Here is a 19,240-nt window from a genome sequence, read left to right as displayed (position 1 = left end):
GATTAAAAATATTGCAAACAATAACAGTTGGAGTGTTTTTAAATAAAGACATCCTGGTGTAAGTAAAGGCTCCAAATAAATTAAAAAACAGAGAATGACTTTTGCAAGAGATTCCTTGCTCTGATTCATAGAAATTTTGTTTTGCATTAGGATATCCAAGAACACTTGGAGCACTGATTAACACATCCTCTTCCACAGAACAGTACAGCACTCACAATGGACAAGATGACAAGGTTTTTAACACACTATGTCACGGTGAGAATAATAGTGTTTGTATTAAGAAAGAGAGCTTTCTGATAATGAGGGGAGACCTCATCACAGTCTACAACTTCCTCGTAAGGGGGTGTCGAGAGGCAGGAGACCTTTTCTCCATTAACACTAGTGACAGGACCCGCAGGAACGGGGTTAAGCTGAGGCAGGGGAAATTTAGGCTGGACGTCAGGAGGGGGTTCTTCACAGAGAGGGTGGTTGCACACTGGAACAGGCTCCCCAGGGAAGTGGTCACTGCACCGAGCCTGTCTGAATTTAAGAAGAGATTGGACTGTGCACTTAGTCACATGGTCTGAACTTTTGGGTAGACCTGTGCGGTGTCAAGAGTTGGACTTGATGATCCTTAAGGGTCCCTTCCAACTCAGGATATTCTATGATTCTATGATTCTATAATAAAAGCTATGACCACCTGTGTCTGAGAGCAAAGGAGACCCCCCGAAGTTCTGCGTTCTTAATTACAACAGGACAGTAACAAGAACTTCAACAGAACTTGAATTAGCAAAAGTCAGTCAGTGTCTGTGTTAACAAATAAAAAGTATACTAACCACAACTGACAGTCTACTTTGAGTTCAGCAACAGCTCCTATTTACCCGTTTCTATTTTAAACACACTTATGCTGGCAGAATGTTTATTAGAACCTGTTAGAGATGTGAGTTACCCTTTGATGTCCGTCCAACAAGCCCTTCTTCTAAAAACACAGCCACATGTCACTTACAGACTTTCAGACTCCAGAGCCCAGGAAAGCAGTGCAACCTAAACTCTAAGTAAAGCATGCAAACTAAACCTGAGGAGGCTTCCAAGTCTTGTTGCAGATACAAACCAACATGTACACACACACATACACAAGTGTGTGTGTGGGGAAACACCTCACAGGCACTTAATTGCTGTTCAGTGCTGCAACATTTTTCTAGCTTTGAATGAGGTAAAAACTAGCCTGTAGTAGCTGTGAATGTTGTCAACTTTGACACAAAGGAGGTGGAGGTAGATGTTATGGGTAACTCATCCATCCTGAATCATACACCCTTCAAAATACAACTTCTAATAAGTAACCTAGCATCAGTAAAATTCTTCAGTTGCTTCTAAAGAAGTTTTTCTTTAACCTTTGTTTAGAGGTTAAAAAACCTCTGCAAGTTCTCACCTTGCCCTCAGAAAGGAACTTATAACATGATATTCAAATGCTAATAACTCATCCCCTACTATTTAAAATAAGCATGACTAATTTTCATGAATTTGCTGACTTACTGAATGTACTGGGTCTGGCTGGAATGGAGTTAATTTTTCACAGCAGCTTGTGTGGTGCTGTGTTTTGGATTTGTGACTAAAATTGTGTTGATAACACACCTAGGTTTTACCTATTGCTGAGCAGCATTTGCACAGCATCAAGGATTTCTCCATTTTTCTCTCTGCCCCCAGCAAGTTGACTGATGGTCCAAAAGAGGCTGGGAGGGGGCACAAGTGACCCAAACTGACCAGAAGCCCATAGCATATAAAGTAATGCTCAGCAATAAACCCATGCTCAACAATAAAACTGAGGGGTAGTCTTTCCAAAGTATCTAATGCTCAGAGACTGGCTGGACATTGATCTGCCTGTTGGAGGCTGGTATGTAGTATGTTATACAAAATGCCTTTGCATTGCTCTTTTTTATTTCATTTGTTTGTTTTTAGTTCTTTTTCCTCTCATTTATCAAACTATCTTTATATTAATCCATGAGCTTTTTCCTTGCTTTTGCTCTTTCTATTCCCTCCTCAATCTCACTGTGCAGTGAGAGAGGGGTAGTGACGAAGCAACTCACTCAGGGTAAGTCCTTAGGTGCTGGCTGGGTTCAAGTCTTTACAGTGAAAAAAAAATAAATGTTTTATATGTTCCATTTCACTCTCCTAATCCTCCCAATCAATCTCAGCCTCTCATGGGTCCCTTCAAGCATGAAGAGAATTATTGCAGTTAAAGTGATATTCTACAACAGAGGCTTTGAGATATGATGAATAAAACAATCACAACTTTTTTTCTTTTTTTCTTTCTTTTTTTCTTTTTTTTTCCTGTTTATTCTATTTATTACAGCTCTTACATCCAATATGTAAAACAGTGCAGCCTTCATAGTACAGTAAGTTCAAACTTAGCTGATGCACTGCACACAATTTATCTAAAATATTTTCCTCTGATAAAAGAAAGCATGAAAACAGAGATAAAAAGAATCACAACAGAAGACACCAAATTCTTAATCACAATTATATACAGCAAAAGCAACCTGGAGGAATCTGAGCAAAATAAAATCTCTCACAAGGCAAGCACAATAAGCTTAAAAGCAGAACAGCTTTTCACTTATAGGCCCTGACTATAAGATCTACTAGTTACTAAGCTTTTCAAAGGAACACAAATATTGATCCACAGAAAGCAATATTCCTGCCTCTTTCTGATGTGGAGTGATGCTATGGCTCTTCTAGTCTTTGTGAACTTACTGCATTTACCAATCACCAGGGATGGACCACATTTATGGTTTTAAAAAGATGTGAAAGGGTGCTGACTTCATACTAAACTTGGAAGCAGCCACAGAAACACAAGATAACAAAAACAAATGAAAAAACTCTCAGCGAAAGGCTTTTGGACAAGCCAAAAATACAATAGGCAGTACCCTACACAGACTCATTATTGCCCTCATTACAACAAAACTTTGTGCTCTCCCTAGTTATTTCTGGCCATTTCATACTTTGGAAAGGTAACTACTCCATGGTTTCAGACAAAAATACCAGCTTTGCCCAAGGTCATTTGAGGCAGAGCTATGTACAGAACCTGACATACATAGAATCCTCTCACCCATTTTTCCACTGGAAGAGACTGCAGCTAAATGGCAAATCAGAAAGTTGCTTAATAAATCCTACCGCAGTCTGACTGTCATTGTCCAGTAGAAAGAGCACAGAAAAATCACAGCAAGGTATCAGAAGGCTCTTCATTGAGAGGGTGGTGGACACTGGGACAGGCTCCCCACGGCAGTGGTCACAGCACTGAGCCTGCTGTATTTCAAGAAGCATTTGGACAACACTCTCAGACATAGGGTCTGGTTTTTGGGTGGTCCTGTGCAAAGCCAGGATTTGGATGTGATCCTTGTGGGTCCCTTCCACCTTGAGATATTCTGTGATTCTAAAACAAATCCGATTCTTTATCTAGGTAGATTATCTAGGTAGATTCTTTATCTAAGTAATTCTTTCCAAATATAAAAGTCCAGTGGCTGGGTCTTCATGGATAACTCAAAGCACAAGTGGTGCTGGTTAGGGCTATGCTATGTTTAGGTACAAACAAATTTTCAGTGCCTAGAGCCTAGAACAGAAATGAAGAGTTCCTGTGCCAAGACTTCCCCCGATAATTGCATCAAAGATGTAATAAAAGTTATCAGCACTCCAGTTATGATAGTGCAAAGGAGGATAACAGTGAATCCTATCTTACCCTTCCATAGGGAAACTGGAAAATGTCTATATAGTATAAAAAGAGACAAAGCTCTGAAATTAGATAGCAATCCACATGGAGATGGATTAAGTGTCTCACAAACTACCCTACAAATCCTGATACAACTGTAAATTATTACCACACATTGACAAGCAGAAAACCACAATACTTAGTACTACTGTATATTTATGGTTGCATTGGACTGATTGCTGATACCCCTTTAAGAATATATTGCAGCAGCTGGAGAAAACTGAGACTCAGAGCAAAGTGCAGGAGTTGTGATCTACACCTCCAAGGAGAAAGGTCAAAACTTGATTTAAAAACAAATGTCAGTATCAGAGGAGTAAACACTATCACTTTCAGAAACTCTTGCTATCATTCTCCCTGATGGCTACATGCAGCTAGCTATCAGAGAAGGTGTATTGTTTAGAAGTCAATTGTTAGTTTAATTCATTTGAGTATCAAATAACACAAGAATGTTACACAGCTGGCTTATTTTAACAGACCCCTATTACACTACATTTCTTACTCTGAATGAGGTATTTGAGCAATACAAAGATACACATGCAATTTCATTGCTAGCACCTAATCACGGCCATGGGAATATAAACACAATATATAAAACACCTGGTCTTTTCTGATAGAGTTACTTTCATAAAATCTTCCAATTCTGTACTGAATAACAGTCCAACGATTTGGAGTGAAACACTAGCTTATGACTGCTGGGAAAGGGGGCTGCTCCGCAATTTGTCACTCACTGGCAAACTCCCAGTGCAGCACTGGCTATTGGATCCAACCGATGCTGCACGTCTCCCTGTGTGCTGAACAGCAGAAGACAGATGGAGAAGCTAATGCTAGAACAACAGATGACAGTACGAGCCAAAACCCATTTCAGATGGAGAGATGAGGAATTGAATAATGAAATAAAAACCCTAAGAATGTGTAGAGGGCATCCTTTCTCTTAGGTCAGGGAGACATTTATCATGCAAATAGAAAACATTTCATTTCAGGCAGGAAATGCGTCAAAACAGAGATTATTTGACACAGGAAAAGGCAGTTGCAAACAAGTTTTTGCTATCAGGTAACCACATCAGAGATAGCAATGGCTGCAGTCTGTTTTTTAACCAAACTGTCTGTAACACAAATAAAACTCCAGCCTCTTTTCCCAATCAGCAGTGCAGTCAGCCTTCTTCCTGAAGACTGAAGGACTGAATAATCATGAATGACCTTACCAAAATAAGCACTGGGACTCAACAGTTAAACTTCATGCCATGATGTATATATATACATATGTAGATAAGTAAATAGATAGATAGATAGATAGATAAATAGATAGATAGATAGATGTTTTAAGATCTTCACTGTGACTGGAAAAAATTGCATTCAAGATTTAGTGGTGACTTAGGAACTCAGGTACCATTTCTACCTGTTGATATCCATGGATAGGTGCACTTTAGTCCAAATAACATTCAGAAAATGACTTCCAGAAAAGGAAGTTTGTCATGAACAAAATTTGCTGCTAGCATTACATTGCCAGCTTTCATAAAACAAAACAAAACAAAACAAAAAACCACAATGTGGTCCATGTTAGTTCCACTAAAACTATTTAGATATCTATAAGTGAATCTATTAAATACATAGGCTTGAAGTATTTACATAACTGGTATAGTTGCATGAAGTATACATATACATAAAAAAAATGAGAGCCTTCAATCTGCTCATAGTCTTTCAGTCTCACGGGTCAAACAAAACACATACATTAGCTATTAATTATAAATTAATAATAAAATATTTTATATTTAACTGCTTCCCACAGAATGCACAATGGGACAGAATGCACAAAATTCCTAAGCATGACAAAGGAAAAAACATTGAAGACACATGACAGATGCAGCAGAATGGTAACATGATTCCTAAAAGTAATATATAAGTGCCTAGAATTTGAGGAAGGTTTTAGGTATTTTTCTTGTTTACTCCAGCTCATACAGTTGGTGATACTGACAGCCTAGTTTATGTATATAAAACTGAGCAGAAACAGTAAAATGTACAAACCCCTCTCTAAAGGTTGTGGAAATGTATCTTTACTTGAATCTCCAGGATAACTGAATCTTCTACTTCATTCAGTTCTTGTCAATTACTACTGCAATTTTTTGATCTATCTACTAGCAATGACAGTAAAACAAAATCAACAACTCATTTTATAGTAGCCACCTGTAACACAGTAGTTAAACAGTAAGTATTTTCAGTTAATACTTGAATTAAATTATTTCAGAAGTAAAAGGCCGTTTACTGTTATATGTTTCAAATTTACTCACTTGTCCCCATATTCTACTTACATACAAATATTCCATGATGTTTGACATGAAAAACCTCATACAGGTATCATTTTAAAAGATTAAAGGACATGGCTAAAATACTTGCTACTACTGACACATCATGCAAAACATGCACTTTTGAAAAATGATTAGGATGATATAAAATGAAAATAGTGAAATGCATGCCAAAAAAATAATCTGCAGATGAAATAATCATCAGAATGTCTCTTGCTGGTTTGTTACCACCTACTCTTTCTGTCAGCACGCATAATTAGTATGTCGAGTGAACATACACAGGATGCAGAAATCATTGTTGAAAACTATCACTTTAGTAAGAATAAAATCACTTAATTCTTTTATTTTGTTAATACATATTGACAGATACATAATATACATACCTATAAACATATACATACACATTTCAGTTTTGTATACATACTATACAAAAGACATAAATAAAATATATACCAAGACATCACAATCAATGTTTAAATAACAATTCTAACATAGAAGTTCAGTGACTTTATGCCATCTTACCATAAAGAGCCTTTGCACTTGTTCTTGAATTCTGCTCCCTCTCTGCCTGACCAAATGTTGGTGAGCCATAGCCACTGGAAGGAAAAAACATTTCTGGTTAACTTCTGAATAGATATATTTGCTACAAAGACACAGGCATTGAATAAAACCCTTCCATTATGTAGGGCTATACACACCTACAACATTGCTAACAGAGGTAATGCTACTGGATACTGGTTCTGCATCATGAATATAATGAAGTGTATTTCTCTTAGGTTGGAAGCCTTTATGTGCTATTTTTTGTTGCATTAATACAACATCATGCACGGGGGGGTATGGTATACATATAAACACTACCATAAGGTAAGAGTAATTACTATGAAGGAATAATAATGAAGACTACGCCAAAGACTTAGTAGGATTTTGTCTTTTGCCTATGTACACGAGTGTTAATTGTTTTTAACAGTTTTATGTGGTTTTCATAAAAAATAAAAGGCATATCGCTGCCTACAACAAATTAAAAGACAATCCAACTTCCTTCTAGTGTAACAGCAATAATGATTCATATACAAACTCCTTGTAAAGGGACAACAATATAAGAAGCAGATGATAGCACAGATGCCCTGCTCCATACAGAAATACATGTTCTTTTGCATCAGATTAGGCCAGTTCTCATTAGTGGTGTGAATGAAGTCTAGTGCCATGCTTCTGACACAAGGAACATCCTCCTATCTCAGAAAAGGTAACACTTTCAAGGAAAGCAACAGTTTCTCAGTTCTGTTTACCAGGAAATGGTATTTTCTCACAGATGGGAAGAGCAGCCTCATCTTTGATGCACAAAAATGCATTCACTCAGAGCTAGCCTTAAACAGCTCAGGCATACAAAGACCTCTCTGAGTCATGTATGAATTATATTGTGGCTACAGCAATTTATTTTTCTATGCCAGATGACTACATTCCTTAATACAACTTTACCCTTACACTGATAGAAAAATCAGTCAGATAATACCTATCAGTTTGGTAACATAGTTGGGAAGCTGTAACACTCTTTCACAGAAATTGCCTTTGTATTATTCCAATGAACTCTAATAATCATGGCTCCATCTGAAATGAAAGAGTAAGGAAAAAGCACAAAACTATTTTTTTGTCCATAGAAGGAAAATCAAAGGCATAACCTTACTTGATTTGAGGAGAATAACTTCCATATCCACCAGGAGGGGTATTTGATATATGTCCATTCATTCTTACTGTCACTTACTGAGGGAAGTGATCTGCGAAAAGAAACAGCAGCAAATGAATTGAAGTCTCTAAAAAAGATGAAGGTTTAATACAGATGCAATACAAACCTAATGAAAAAGTTACGGCTGAAATGGGAAAGGAATTGCATCCACAAGCTCAATTGTTATTACTTGTATTGTGGCAATACCTTAAAGACCTATTACAGAACTTCCCCCAGTTGAAATTTGATAGGTTTTGCTTCAAATAATTTATAATTTGGTGAACTAAACCATTAGACTAGTCTTTAGGAAAAACTTGTAAAATAAAAGGCTAACTAAGCAAAGAACATCTGCTGCAGAAGTGGACAAGATGTTTCAAATGGCAACTTTAATAATCAAGCATGCTTGAGTTTAAACCACAATTCAATTATTTGAAAGCAACTTTAGAAATGAATTTTTGATACATATTTCTTCTATAAAATGTATCAGCTGAATTTTTAGAAAAATGCATTATCAAAACAAAACACAATTGTTTACACAGGAGGAAACTTGCAAGGTTAGTTATTTTGGGACTGAAAAAAATATATATATATTTTTTAGCAGCATGTAATTTCCTGAAAGTTTAGTGTGCCAAATGAAGCTCTCATATAATAGCAATCCTGAGAAAGCTATGATGAAAGAGTTAAAAGAATTTGCCCCTTTATTATCATGCTATTGAAATTAAAATTGACTCTGGTAAACGATTTTCATATTACAATTAATAAATCACTATTTGAATTTACCATAAGCAAATATTCTTCCATATGTGTATATAAAGTACATATTTGATTAATTATCTAGAATCCAGAGTCATTAAATAGAAAAAACTATTTCAACTTAGAATAAACTATTTTAATTCCACAAAATATTCAAAAGTATGTCAGATAAAATTTGTATCCAACAGATGTTCCATTTCCAAAAGTAAGCACAACCTGCTTTGTTGTACTAAAGCCATTTTACAAGCAGCTTATTTTCTGAATCACTGTCAGCCTACTGCTTAATTTAACTGTTTTACAATGAAGCAGCAGCCAATTGATCTATAGTGCATACTGCACTTTGTATGTGTTATGCTCCCTTCCTTTTTCATGCAGAAACACAAATCTAAAATGAATTCTGTCCTCAGCTCCAAAGCCTTCTGCTATTTCAAGACCTAAAAGCTGGGTTGAGACTTCTGCACTCAGCAGAGTCATTTTTATATCTTTCTTACCCAAAATCTCTTACCTGAGATGCAGTTAGCAAAGCTAACTAGAACAGAGCTATATTGATTAGATGCCGACTGTCACCATGTGGAAGTGTGCTATTTCCCCTACTGCAAGCACATACTTTATAATCTTTTTCTTTTTCTTTTTTTTTTTTTTTTTCCTTTTAAATCTTTGATTGCTCCTTGCAAAGGATCTTTACTGACAGACGTGTATTTTACCTCCAGCTCTCCTGTGTATCACCAATAACATATCACATACCTAATTTGGTAGCATGTTTGGCTGCTCTTAGGCCACTTTTCACACAATGCAATACTTGACAGCTGTCTAAAACAAATCGCTCCCCATGCTGAGCACTGTTCAATTCATGAGCAATTACAATCTTTTGGAAGCATCCTAGAATTGACCCATGACTTGAAAGAACAGAAATATTCATTTATACAGCAGGATGTGCCAGGTCGTTGTGCGCTCCTTGTGCCATTCTAATACACACATGGACCACAGCCACTCACAACTGCTGTTCTCTAGATCACACTGTTATTAAGCTCTTTGACACTTCATATTCACTATTAATTCTTATCATCTGCAAACACTGCTCAATTTTGATACACTGCTTAACAATTTACAGTAGGATTAGCTTCCTAAGAGTGAGTGGATCATAAAACTTCCACAAATTATGTCCATTATCTTTCAGTATCCCTCTTTTCATATACTTTCCACGCATACTTTTATTAAGATGACTCTTACTTTATTCTCTATACCCATTTACCACCTGTGATTTTTCAGATCACAAATTCCTCAACAATTCATTTTAAAGTTATCTGGAAACAAACAAACACATTTTTTAAAATCAAAATTATTTTGCTTCTCTGACATAATTTTTCTTCTTAATCAGCAACATTAGTTGCAACATAACAATTTGTTACTTTTACTCCACTTAAGTTTATGATAGTGGTGAAACATTTTAAGTAGAAGCAAAGTAATATCTTAAAAGTCAAAGCTTCAGTCTTTGAAATTAGCATAATGCACTGCAAGTTTTATAGCAACAATGACCTTGAACAGAAAATTTTCACATCAGAAGAAAATACCTTGATTAAATACTCGCTCGCTGTGAAGTGTAACACCACTTAGCATTAATACAAAAAGCTTTAAAACTGCATTTGGGATCAAGTGATGGTGCAAAACCGAAGTTAGAAGTTTTGTCTGCCTCAGGGAAAAAGCAAAGAGGGAGATGGGAAGGGAGAGGGAGATGTAGTCTTGTTATGCCAAGTAAGCACAAAATTTTTAGTGAGTTTTAGCTGATTTGCAAACAAAACACCATATTCTATTTGATTTGGGTAAAGCCAACAGTATTTCCAATCTCTTATGCCATTAGAGGAAATCAAATGCTTTTGAAACATCAAGATTACTACTTTGATGGCACAATTCCAGAGCCTACACAGTACTTCTCATAACTTTGTTCAAGAAAGCTCCTGAATGTGAATAAAATCTAACCCTTCACAGTCATTATTCATAATTAGTCCTCAGTAGTGATGATTCCACCAAAATTATCATGCTATTTCATCTCTCTCAGTCTAAATATTTCTGGAAAAAAAAAAAAAAAAAAAAAAAAACATTTTAAGAAAACACTAAAATTTTCTTAGGTGCATAATGGAGACAAGGCAGACATAAAAGAATAACAAAGTGTAGTGCTTCACTTACTATGCACTTATACATCTTTCTTTGCTGTATTTTTCATCTCAAATACTCTTTCATCTCTTACAAACAGTCCCACAGAAAAAGTCAACCAGCACACATTGCTAAACTTTTGTCGTCCAGGAGTCTATTAATAAACTCCACTTCCTCCTTAATCTTCCCTTTCACCTCAGCTCACCAGTTCACAGTAAAATATACTGGTGCCATAGATTTTAAGATAAACATCATTCAAAATTAACTGTACAATCCCTCTTCAAGTAGACCTGAAGTATCAACAGTTTACTTGTGAATATATCCAAGTACGATCATGCCTTTTTAAGAATCCTGAGAAGAAATAAAGCCTACTCTGAACAGTAAATATTTTATAACAGGAAAACTAAGCAAGAATTTAGGAAGAAAAAACTCATAAGAAAATAGGTAAAAATAATAATAAATAGCGAGATAAATGTTAAAATACTTATGTAGAAGTATATTAAAAAATACATAAAATCAATATCATGAGAAAAATAGCTTTAAGTAGGAAATTCCTTAATGCAAAACAAAACAAAAAACAATCAATTTCTGGCAGGATCTGAGACTGAAGAAAAAGAATCCACCCAGGACTTCACCAGTGCCATCAGCTTTATTTTTGGCAGGACTCTAAGATACCAACATTAAGCAGCAACATAAATGACAAAGGTTTGTAAATGACAAACCATTTCTGAGCAAAATATAACTTGGTTCTTCAGTTGACAGCTACTAGTGGGCTAACCTCAAATATGGCAGTACAGCAGTGGTATACAAGATGATTTCATTTGTCATAAATATTCATTAAAAATATGCCCAAATCCTAAAATACTCCTTACCTTCCCCACCTTACAGCACAGCATCCTAATGAAGGCAATATAATTTGTGTGCAAGAACAAGCTGATACATATACAACTCACACATCCTGCCATTTAATTTCCTAGTAGGAATTTGAAGGAAACAAAATCCCTCAATTTATTTTAAAAATCCCTTTTCTAGAAGGGCAGAACTATCTCATTATAGAAAATGAGATATATAAGACCCTGGTGCTCTTTCCACTCATCCTGAATCAATCAGTCTCACCAGTGATAGATCACAATATCAAATGGAAAATAAATAAAATAAAATAAAATAAAATAAAATAAAATAAAATAAAATAAAATAAAATAAAATAAAATAATAAAGAAACAGCTGAGTGGTGTGGGGTTTTTAGACATTATGCAAGGAGCCGGGAGGGTTAAAGAGAGGAGGATGCGGGGGAAGGAAGAGGAAAGCCAAGAATGGCTGGAACAGTAATTATCTACCGATTAAGAAAATGTTATTAGTCACACGCCATTGTTACCACATGCCCCAAAAAACACACAGATTCTTCCTCAGCTAGATAACAGGCGCAGACTGTAACTCCAGCAAACAAAAGCAAGTGGACCATTACAAGGTAACCCTTATCTGTAGCAGATCTGACATTGTATCAAAGTCAGAAAAGGACCCTGTCTCTCCAACCTTTCCCCTTAAAAAAAGAGGGGGGGAGGGAGCAATAAAAACAACAAAATATCAGATGAGTCCATACTATGCTGTAACTCACTATAGCTTCAATAAGAATGCCTAGCATTGCTATTCCGCAGCATTCAGTGCTGCTGTTCTTGCAAACTTGCTTGCTGTTTCATTTCTTATATTTCACATGCTGCTTCTTGATTCACCCTCTTCACCCACATGTGCCTTCCTTCAAACCCATGTTACTCCTACATGATAACTGGTACTTTTTAATCCCCTTGTACCTCTACACTAAGGTCACTTCTTCACTTATTCTTTGTGTACTTTTGTATCGGTGTCTTGGCCTCTTGTGTGTAACTTCTTCTTCTCTATCTTCACCACAACCACAGATTTTATGAATGGGAAAGTCCTGCTGGAAGTCACAGATGGTCTCAAATGAAATGTTGCCACTGCCCTCTACTTCAAGACTCGTTTCAGACAACAACCAAGAGCAAATATGCCTTCTGCACTCTGTTCAGCATCCTGCCTTTAGACAAACATCAAGATGCACACACATGCATTCAAGTAGGTATTGCTTCATAAATGATCATTGGGGATTTTCCATCCTCTTCACATTGATATCAGAATTTCTCTGGCAGCAGGTTCAAAGTATAATGTTTTCCATTTCCTGTTAAGGGGACTAGAGCATTGAAAGAACAGTAAAAAGATGATGGTAAACATAACACACAAATTTGAAAGCTAGACCTGACAAGTGATGCAATTTCAAGACAAAAGACTTGGCCTTCTTTCACCATTGCTCTGGCTGTTGTCCCTTTTGCCTCTTTCAAGCCACTCTTTACTAATGATGGATGGGGAGGGAGGTTGAAGCTTTTTTCAGAAAGAACAGGTGCTCTGGTATACACCCATGTCTGAGCATCAGAACTTCAAGTAAACATGTTAAGTACAATAACCACAATAAATTCATTTTGAAAAAGTTGTTACTTTCAGGTCTTCTCCGAATCTAGACCAGTTGTCCAGCATGGCCATTGGCATTATGCTACATTATGTCTTACAAATCTACATTGAGTTGCATCCTGAGCTTAGATTTCAGCGCATTCCCAATCAGCCCTTCTGCTGGATGTAATGTAGCTAAATGGGTTTCCTGCTAAAGAAATGAGTGGACATTTCCCCCACCCTGAATTTTGGTCCTTACAGAAAGCTGAACAGATAGAATATTATCTGCCCACTGAGACCAGGGAACAGAGGGGTATGAGCATTTCAAGAATCTAGTGACGGTGACCTATGAATGACTATGGCTCTGGCCAGGAGGGAGATGACACTGTGTGACAGGAGACATAGCACCATGCAGGAGGGATTTATAAATGTATTCACCTCCACACAACAGGGCAGCAAGTGAGTTCAATCAACACTGATTTTTCAATTTGAAAAAAGTGCTTCGGTTATTATTCACACTTTCTGATATTTAATATTTTTCCCTCAGTCCTTCAGTAGGAGCATATTAAATTCATCAGGAGTATTCTTGTCAGCAGAATAGACAGGATAAATTTATTAAGAAAATTCTGAGACTTAATTATCAGTCAACATAGGAGACAGGATATGTTAATACAAGACAAGGCTACAGAGCAAGAATTGCTAGCTGAAAGAGAAGTTTTCTGCTGGGAAAACTAACAATATAGAAAGTGTCCCATAAATTTTCTTTTTGTTTTTATGGTATTTTACAGTGATTCATTGTTAAGAAAATATTCTGACAATATACTTAAGATAGGGATCTTCTATTTGGAGGAAGGAGAGACATGAAGCTAAAAAGCAAAAACTGAATGAATAAACTTCAGATAGATCCTGTTCACAGATTTAGCTCTTTGTATGGACACACTAATAGAGAACCTGCTTGAAAACAGGTTCTTATTCAGACATGGTAACCTATTTCCATTCGTTTCACTCAGGTCTGGGCCATGATTTATAATTACCCCTACTGAAAGAAAATAAAACAGTTTTACAGATACAAAAGCTTCATAGACTTAAAATCTCTGTTGTTACAAAGGAATGTTAATAAATATGCAAGCATTAAACCCATGACTAACTGATATTTTTAATTAGAGAATTAACCACCCCATCTAAAGCATGATAAGTATTAATTACTAAGGTCAGGATAATTATGCAGACCTTACAGAAAGCATCAGAGTGTTGGAAGACCAGTATCTTGTATAAAATAAAAGCCACACAACAAAACCCACCACATATACACACACACACACCAAAATAAACAAAACAAAAAAGCAAAAACAACCAGAGATATAGAAGAACAGTCTAAAGGAAAGTGGCTATGGCATGTGAAGAAATTCATAGAAGGAGGTAGAAAAATGTAATTAAAATTTACCATAAAAACAAACAAAAAAAATCAATGCCAATGCTACGTCTAGCTCAAGTATATAAAGAGGACCAAAGAATAAGCTGTTTCAAGAGGCCACAGCTTTGAAGTGCCATTGGCACACTGCTCCAGAGTTTAATTCAATGCCTCATCCACTGCATCCAGGAGCCAGCATCCAACTGTGTGGGCTCACAGAAAGGAGGCTGGGAACACATTTGCTGTGCCCAGCACCATCACTAAATTCCCCCTTCCAGTGTTCAAGAAACAGCTATAGAGCAGTTTCAAGACAGAAACCTGAAAACTAAAATTCTATCCGAGTTTAATATCCACCAAAATTCAGAGCACACAGACAGACACACAAACTAGCAGAGGGTACAAATCCTATTTCAACATGGCTGCAACAGTGCTCTCAATATCTCCACCTGCAGAGAGATGTAAAATAATTTCCTCGGGTTTTATTATATTTAAAAAAATAAATAAATAAATAAAAATGTTTGGAACCACTAACTAGTGAATACAACTGAGATAGCAAAGACACCATAGCTTTATATCTCTTCCTCACACCCTCTGTTTTTTTTTTTTTTTTCATTATTTCCTTCTATTTGTTGATACAGCACACTACAAACTAGATCATTAGATTTCAAAAGAGGGCACTCCAGACATTGATTTGAAAGTCAGCTTGCCATCAATCTGACTTTCAAAAGGAGAACTTATAAATGATATTAATACTTTTGTGCACTTTTAGATAGATCAGCAGAAAACTCAGCAAGAAAGTTTGCAAAGAGTGCTTATTTCCAGATGCCATGAGAGTAAGGTTCCCACTACCCAGAAGACACTACCTTTCAAAAGGTTCATGAAATTTGAACATACATTTTTTCCTTTCAGGTGAAAAACAAGCTATCACTTTAACTGACGAATTACTTCTGAATATTTTCTTGCAGTGAAGTGCTTGTAGAAACATCAATAAATAAGAAGAATTTAAAAATAAAAAATGAAGACTTACAGTAAAGATGGCAGAGACATCTAAAAATGAACAAGAATATGTCTGTAACTGTTGTTTTTGTTTCAGATTAAAATTTCCTCTTAATCTGGCCAAAAGATGAGTGAACTCATGGTTAAATTACTACTTGTTGCTGCAAGTTAACCAAATGAAACTGGCTTAACCAACTATCCACATCTTACTTGCAAGCTTAACAGTTTTTCTTTTAAAACAAAAAATTAACATAAGGTATTCCAATGATGCTGATTAACTTTTCAAACTTCCCAATTAAGAAAGGTCTTTAGTTTCATCTAGATCAAGTAATGTGCACGAATGGCAGCAAATGAAGCTTCACAAGGCTGATATGTAACAGCTCATGAGTTTAGATTAAGATGTTTTAAAACTAATGTCACCATCACAAGTTTTTGGGCTTAAACAAGACATGCTAACACTTCACGAGGCAGTAGACTCTTCATATTCTCAGAAGCAATTTAAAAATATTCCCCTAATACTCTTCAATGAACTTGCAACATCATTTATACACTGAAGTACTAAATTAACACATGCTACCTGGAAAGTATTTGAACTCATTCCAGGCATATCTCCCAGGAGAGACCAGGTTTTCACTTTTCATGCACACACAGAACACAGAACACTTGTCCATAAAGCCACACAGTTACATAGATGTATGGTATGACAGCAACCTCTGTGCCCTTCCTCACAGCAGGGCATGCTCAACATTTAACTGAAGCTGGTTGAAAGACATTAACAACTGAAAAGTATGTTATCTTTAAAATTTACCCTGTTTTACAGGAACCCTATTTCTTTCAAACTCAAGAGCCTAAAAAAAATTACTGTGTTTTAATCTATGTGAGAAAAATGCTGCTCCCGAAAATTTGTATTTAAATCACCATCCACTCACTCAATTGATCATTATCTCTTCTATTTTTCATTAACAGTAGGAGACACCATAAGCAGGGGGCTGGATTCAGTATCCATATAGGAAACTAACAACAAAAACAAAACCACACGGACTTTGAAAATAGGCAGAAGACAGACAAGGCAGATGAAAACAAAATTAATTTTTAAAGAGAATTGGAGAACAAGTTACATCAGAAGCTATTTTAAGACCTAACACCAGCCTCACTGGCTTTTAAAAAAACTGTTCAATTTTCCCACCTGGAAAGAAGGAAGGAATCCATACTGCCATCACCCAGGGGTGATGAGCAAGCTAATTGTCATGTTCAGTTTAATACTGCAAAAAAATACAATAAGATTTTGTTGTCACTGGAAAGTATGCACTAGAAAAAATATGTTTTCTCCTCTAATTGAAATACCCCTTGACACCAATCAGGTAATCCAAAATCATTTCTCGTCCCATAGCAGAGTGGAGTAACGTAGAGATATGACAAGAGCTGTGCAACTTGCTTGCTTTTACAGAACTGCAAAGCCAAATGGACAGTCTTTCTACATCTCATAGTATTTCTCCAAGGCTTTGAATTCTGAATGGGGAATGTGCAACAGCAGACTTCAAGGACTGCCTCATGTCACCTAGGGTTAAAAACAGGTGTGACTATGATCAGTAGGATCCTTGACTTTGAATGCAGCCTATGCAGCTCTCAGCACTTTCAGGCACGCACTACCTCACCTGCACCCAAACGTCAGCTGGTGATCATTATTTGGGTCACCAAAAATTTTGAACATCCATTTTTGTTTGCATTAATGTACACTTAATCCAAAGAGACTCTATTGTAATGCAGTGAGTAAACAAAAGGCAGTATTTTAAAATCTATAGATAACTGACTAGTTCTCATTGGACAGCAACTATTAAGCACAAAGTGAAGTATACAAGAACATGCTGAACTAAGCTGTATAAGTCAGAATCCACTACTGAATTAACAGTGTATGTCTGTAACTAAGCCTTGGTAGCATGGAACAAAGTAAGACTGAACAGAAACAGATTCCACAACTTGTGGGAAGGAAAGCAATTTAAAATTCTGGCATTTAATGTCTCTGATTTTTCCTATTTTCAGTTATTTATTTCTCCCTATACATATACTAATTTTGTCTTCCAGCAATCTGGGCAAAGTTCTTCCTCTATATGCATTTCAGATATGAAAACATATATTCAGCTTATGTCAAGTTTTTGAGTATTTTTTAACTACTTGATTAAGTACAGAAACGTGATATTTCCCCAATTAACAAATTCACATTTCTAAAGCAGCCTCTGATTTGAATGGCCAGAGCTACAGACTTGACTTTTAGAAGCAAAAGTATAAAGTTTTGTTTGTTTTATAAATTTCAATGCCCTTAGAATCATTCGCTAGGCTTCCAGCAAACATTCAGTGATTAAAGATGACAACATTATAAACCTTTTAAAAAGTCAAATTATAATCAGCACAAAACGGTTTTGGCTCCAATTTCCTCTAATTGTGGAGTTTGAGTTTTCACATATCACAAGAAAATTTTGTCCAGGAATTTGTCATTGCTGGTTACCACATCAAATTTAATAAGGCATCACTAGAAAGGGATTCTGAAAGGCTGCAACCAGTTATTTTACTGCAATTTGATGATTCATTGAATTTAAAACATTTTGCTGAGGCATTTCCAAGGTCAAATTATTACTTTTTTTTAATTATGTCAGCTGGGCTCCCAATGGAAACCTCATTCTTGGACTGGGGCCCGTTACATCCTGCTCCCAGGAAACCTCAGAAGAACTCTGTTTTTCAGAAAGTTTCCAAAGGTTTTGAAGGAAGCTAACACTCAAAAATCTTCTAGAAGATGGAATTACTGTTCTCCACTTAGTTCTTTTATTAGAAACACACGTGTGTGCAGTAAGAGTGTGTGGTAAAGTGGAGAGCAAAAAGGGAAGGAGCTAAAAAAGCCATTTGTGCTAATGTTTTTTGATTTTTTCCTGCTTGGAGAGGTGAGGTGATAGACCGGGGAAAACTGGAGTGCACTATTCATTTCCACGCGCTTCTGGAATTTTTCTAGAACTAACTCCAGTGCTACGGCATAAACACACTTCTAAAATCTTTTTTCAAAGATATGGTTACCTTCCTACAGTGCTAAGAAAGAATAAAGTTGTCTCTTTAGCTTTCAGGATGAGTCACTAATTTATAGGGCTCTTGCAAGACTGACAGTCAAAGACACTATAGGTTGGTTGGTTTTATTTATTTTCCCTCTTTCAATTCCCTGCTCCCAGAAAAACACATTTCAACTACTCTGCATCTCCTTGGTACTTCTAATATATGATACCAAGCAGAACTGACAGACTTCATGGGCTGTTTGACTTTCATAGCAATGACATCACTGCAAAGTGAATTACAATTTCAACTGGAGTAAGAAGGATTACCCATTGAGATAGTCCTTAAAACAACGAATGCTACCTTGAGATCTTCATCTATAAGGCCTTTTTCCTCCTGGTTACACTCATGTGGGCATAAAACACAAATATCCTTGAAAAAGATGCTAGAGCGAGGGCATCCACAGAAACTTGTTTGAAAGAGGAAGGCCCATATAAATAGATTTCTCCCCAACACTGTAAGCAACTAAGAAATCCTGTTCATTATAAAACTTCACCAGCTCCTCACCAATGATTTAATTTTGTTTACAGAGCTCTGAGTTGCTTATACTGTAATATATATTCTATTTCATGAGATTGGAAAGGAAAAAATATCCTTTTCCAGAAGGCACATTAGATAAA

General features: G+C 36.2%; 1 protein-coding gene across 7 annotated transcripts in view; it reads right to left on the bottom strand.

Moving 5' to 3' along the window:
- The window catches only part of EPS8 (EGFR pathway substrate 8, signaling adaptor), a 132,415-nt gene that overhangs the window by 45,394 nt on the left and 67,781 nt on the right, over nucleotides 1-19,240 (bottom strand). For all 7 annotated transcript variants that reach the window (XR_014318202.1, XM_082768327.1, XM_082768325.1 and 4 more), the window contains 2 exons: nucleotides 7,721-7,811; nucleotides 6,562-6,635 (listed from right to left, as the gene is read on the bottom strand). Coding sequence is in view for 6 of the 7 variants with exons in the window: in XM_082768327.1 (XP_082624453.1) it covers nucleotides 6,562-6,635; nucleotides 7,721-7,782 (136 nt within the window). In the remaining variant the exon portion in view is untranslated. The remainder of the gene's footprint in view (nucleotides 1-6,561; nucleotides 6,636-7,720; nucleotides 7,812-19,240) is intronic.

Source organism: Aythya marila (genome assembly GCF_965140915.1).
Source record: "Aythya marila genome assembly, chromosome: 1".
Lineage (NCBI taxonomy): Eukaryota > Metazoa > Chordata > Aves > Anseriformes > Anatidae > Aythya > Aythya marila.
Note: the sequence above shows the minus strand (reverse complement) of the source record. Positions and strands in the feature narration are given on the sequence as shown.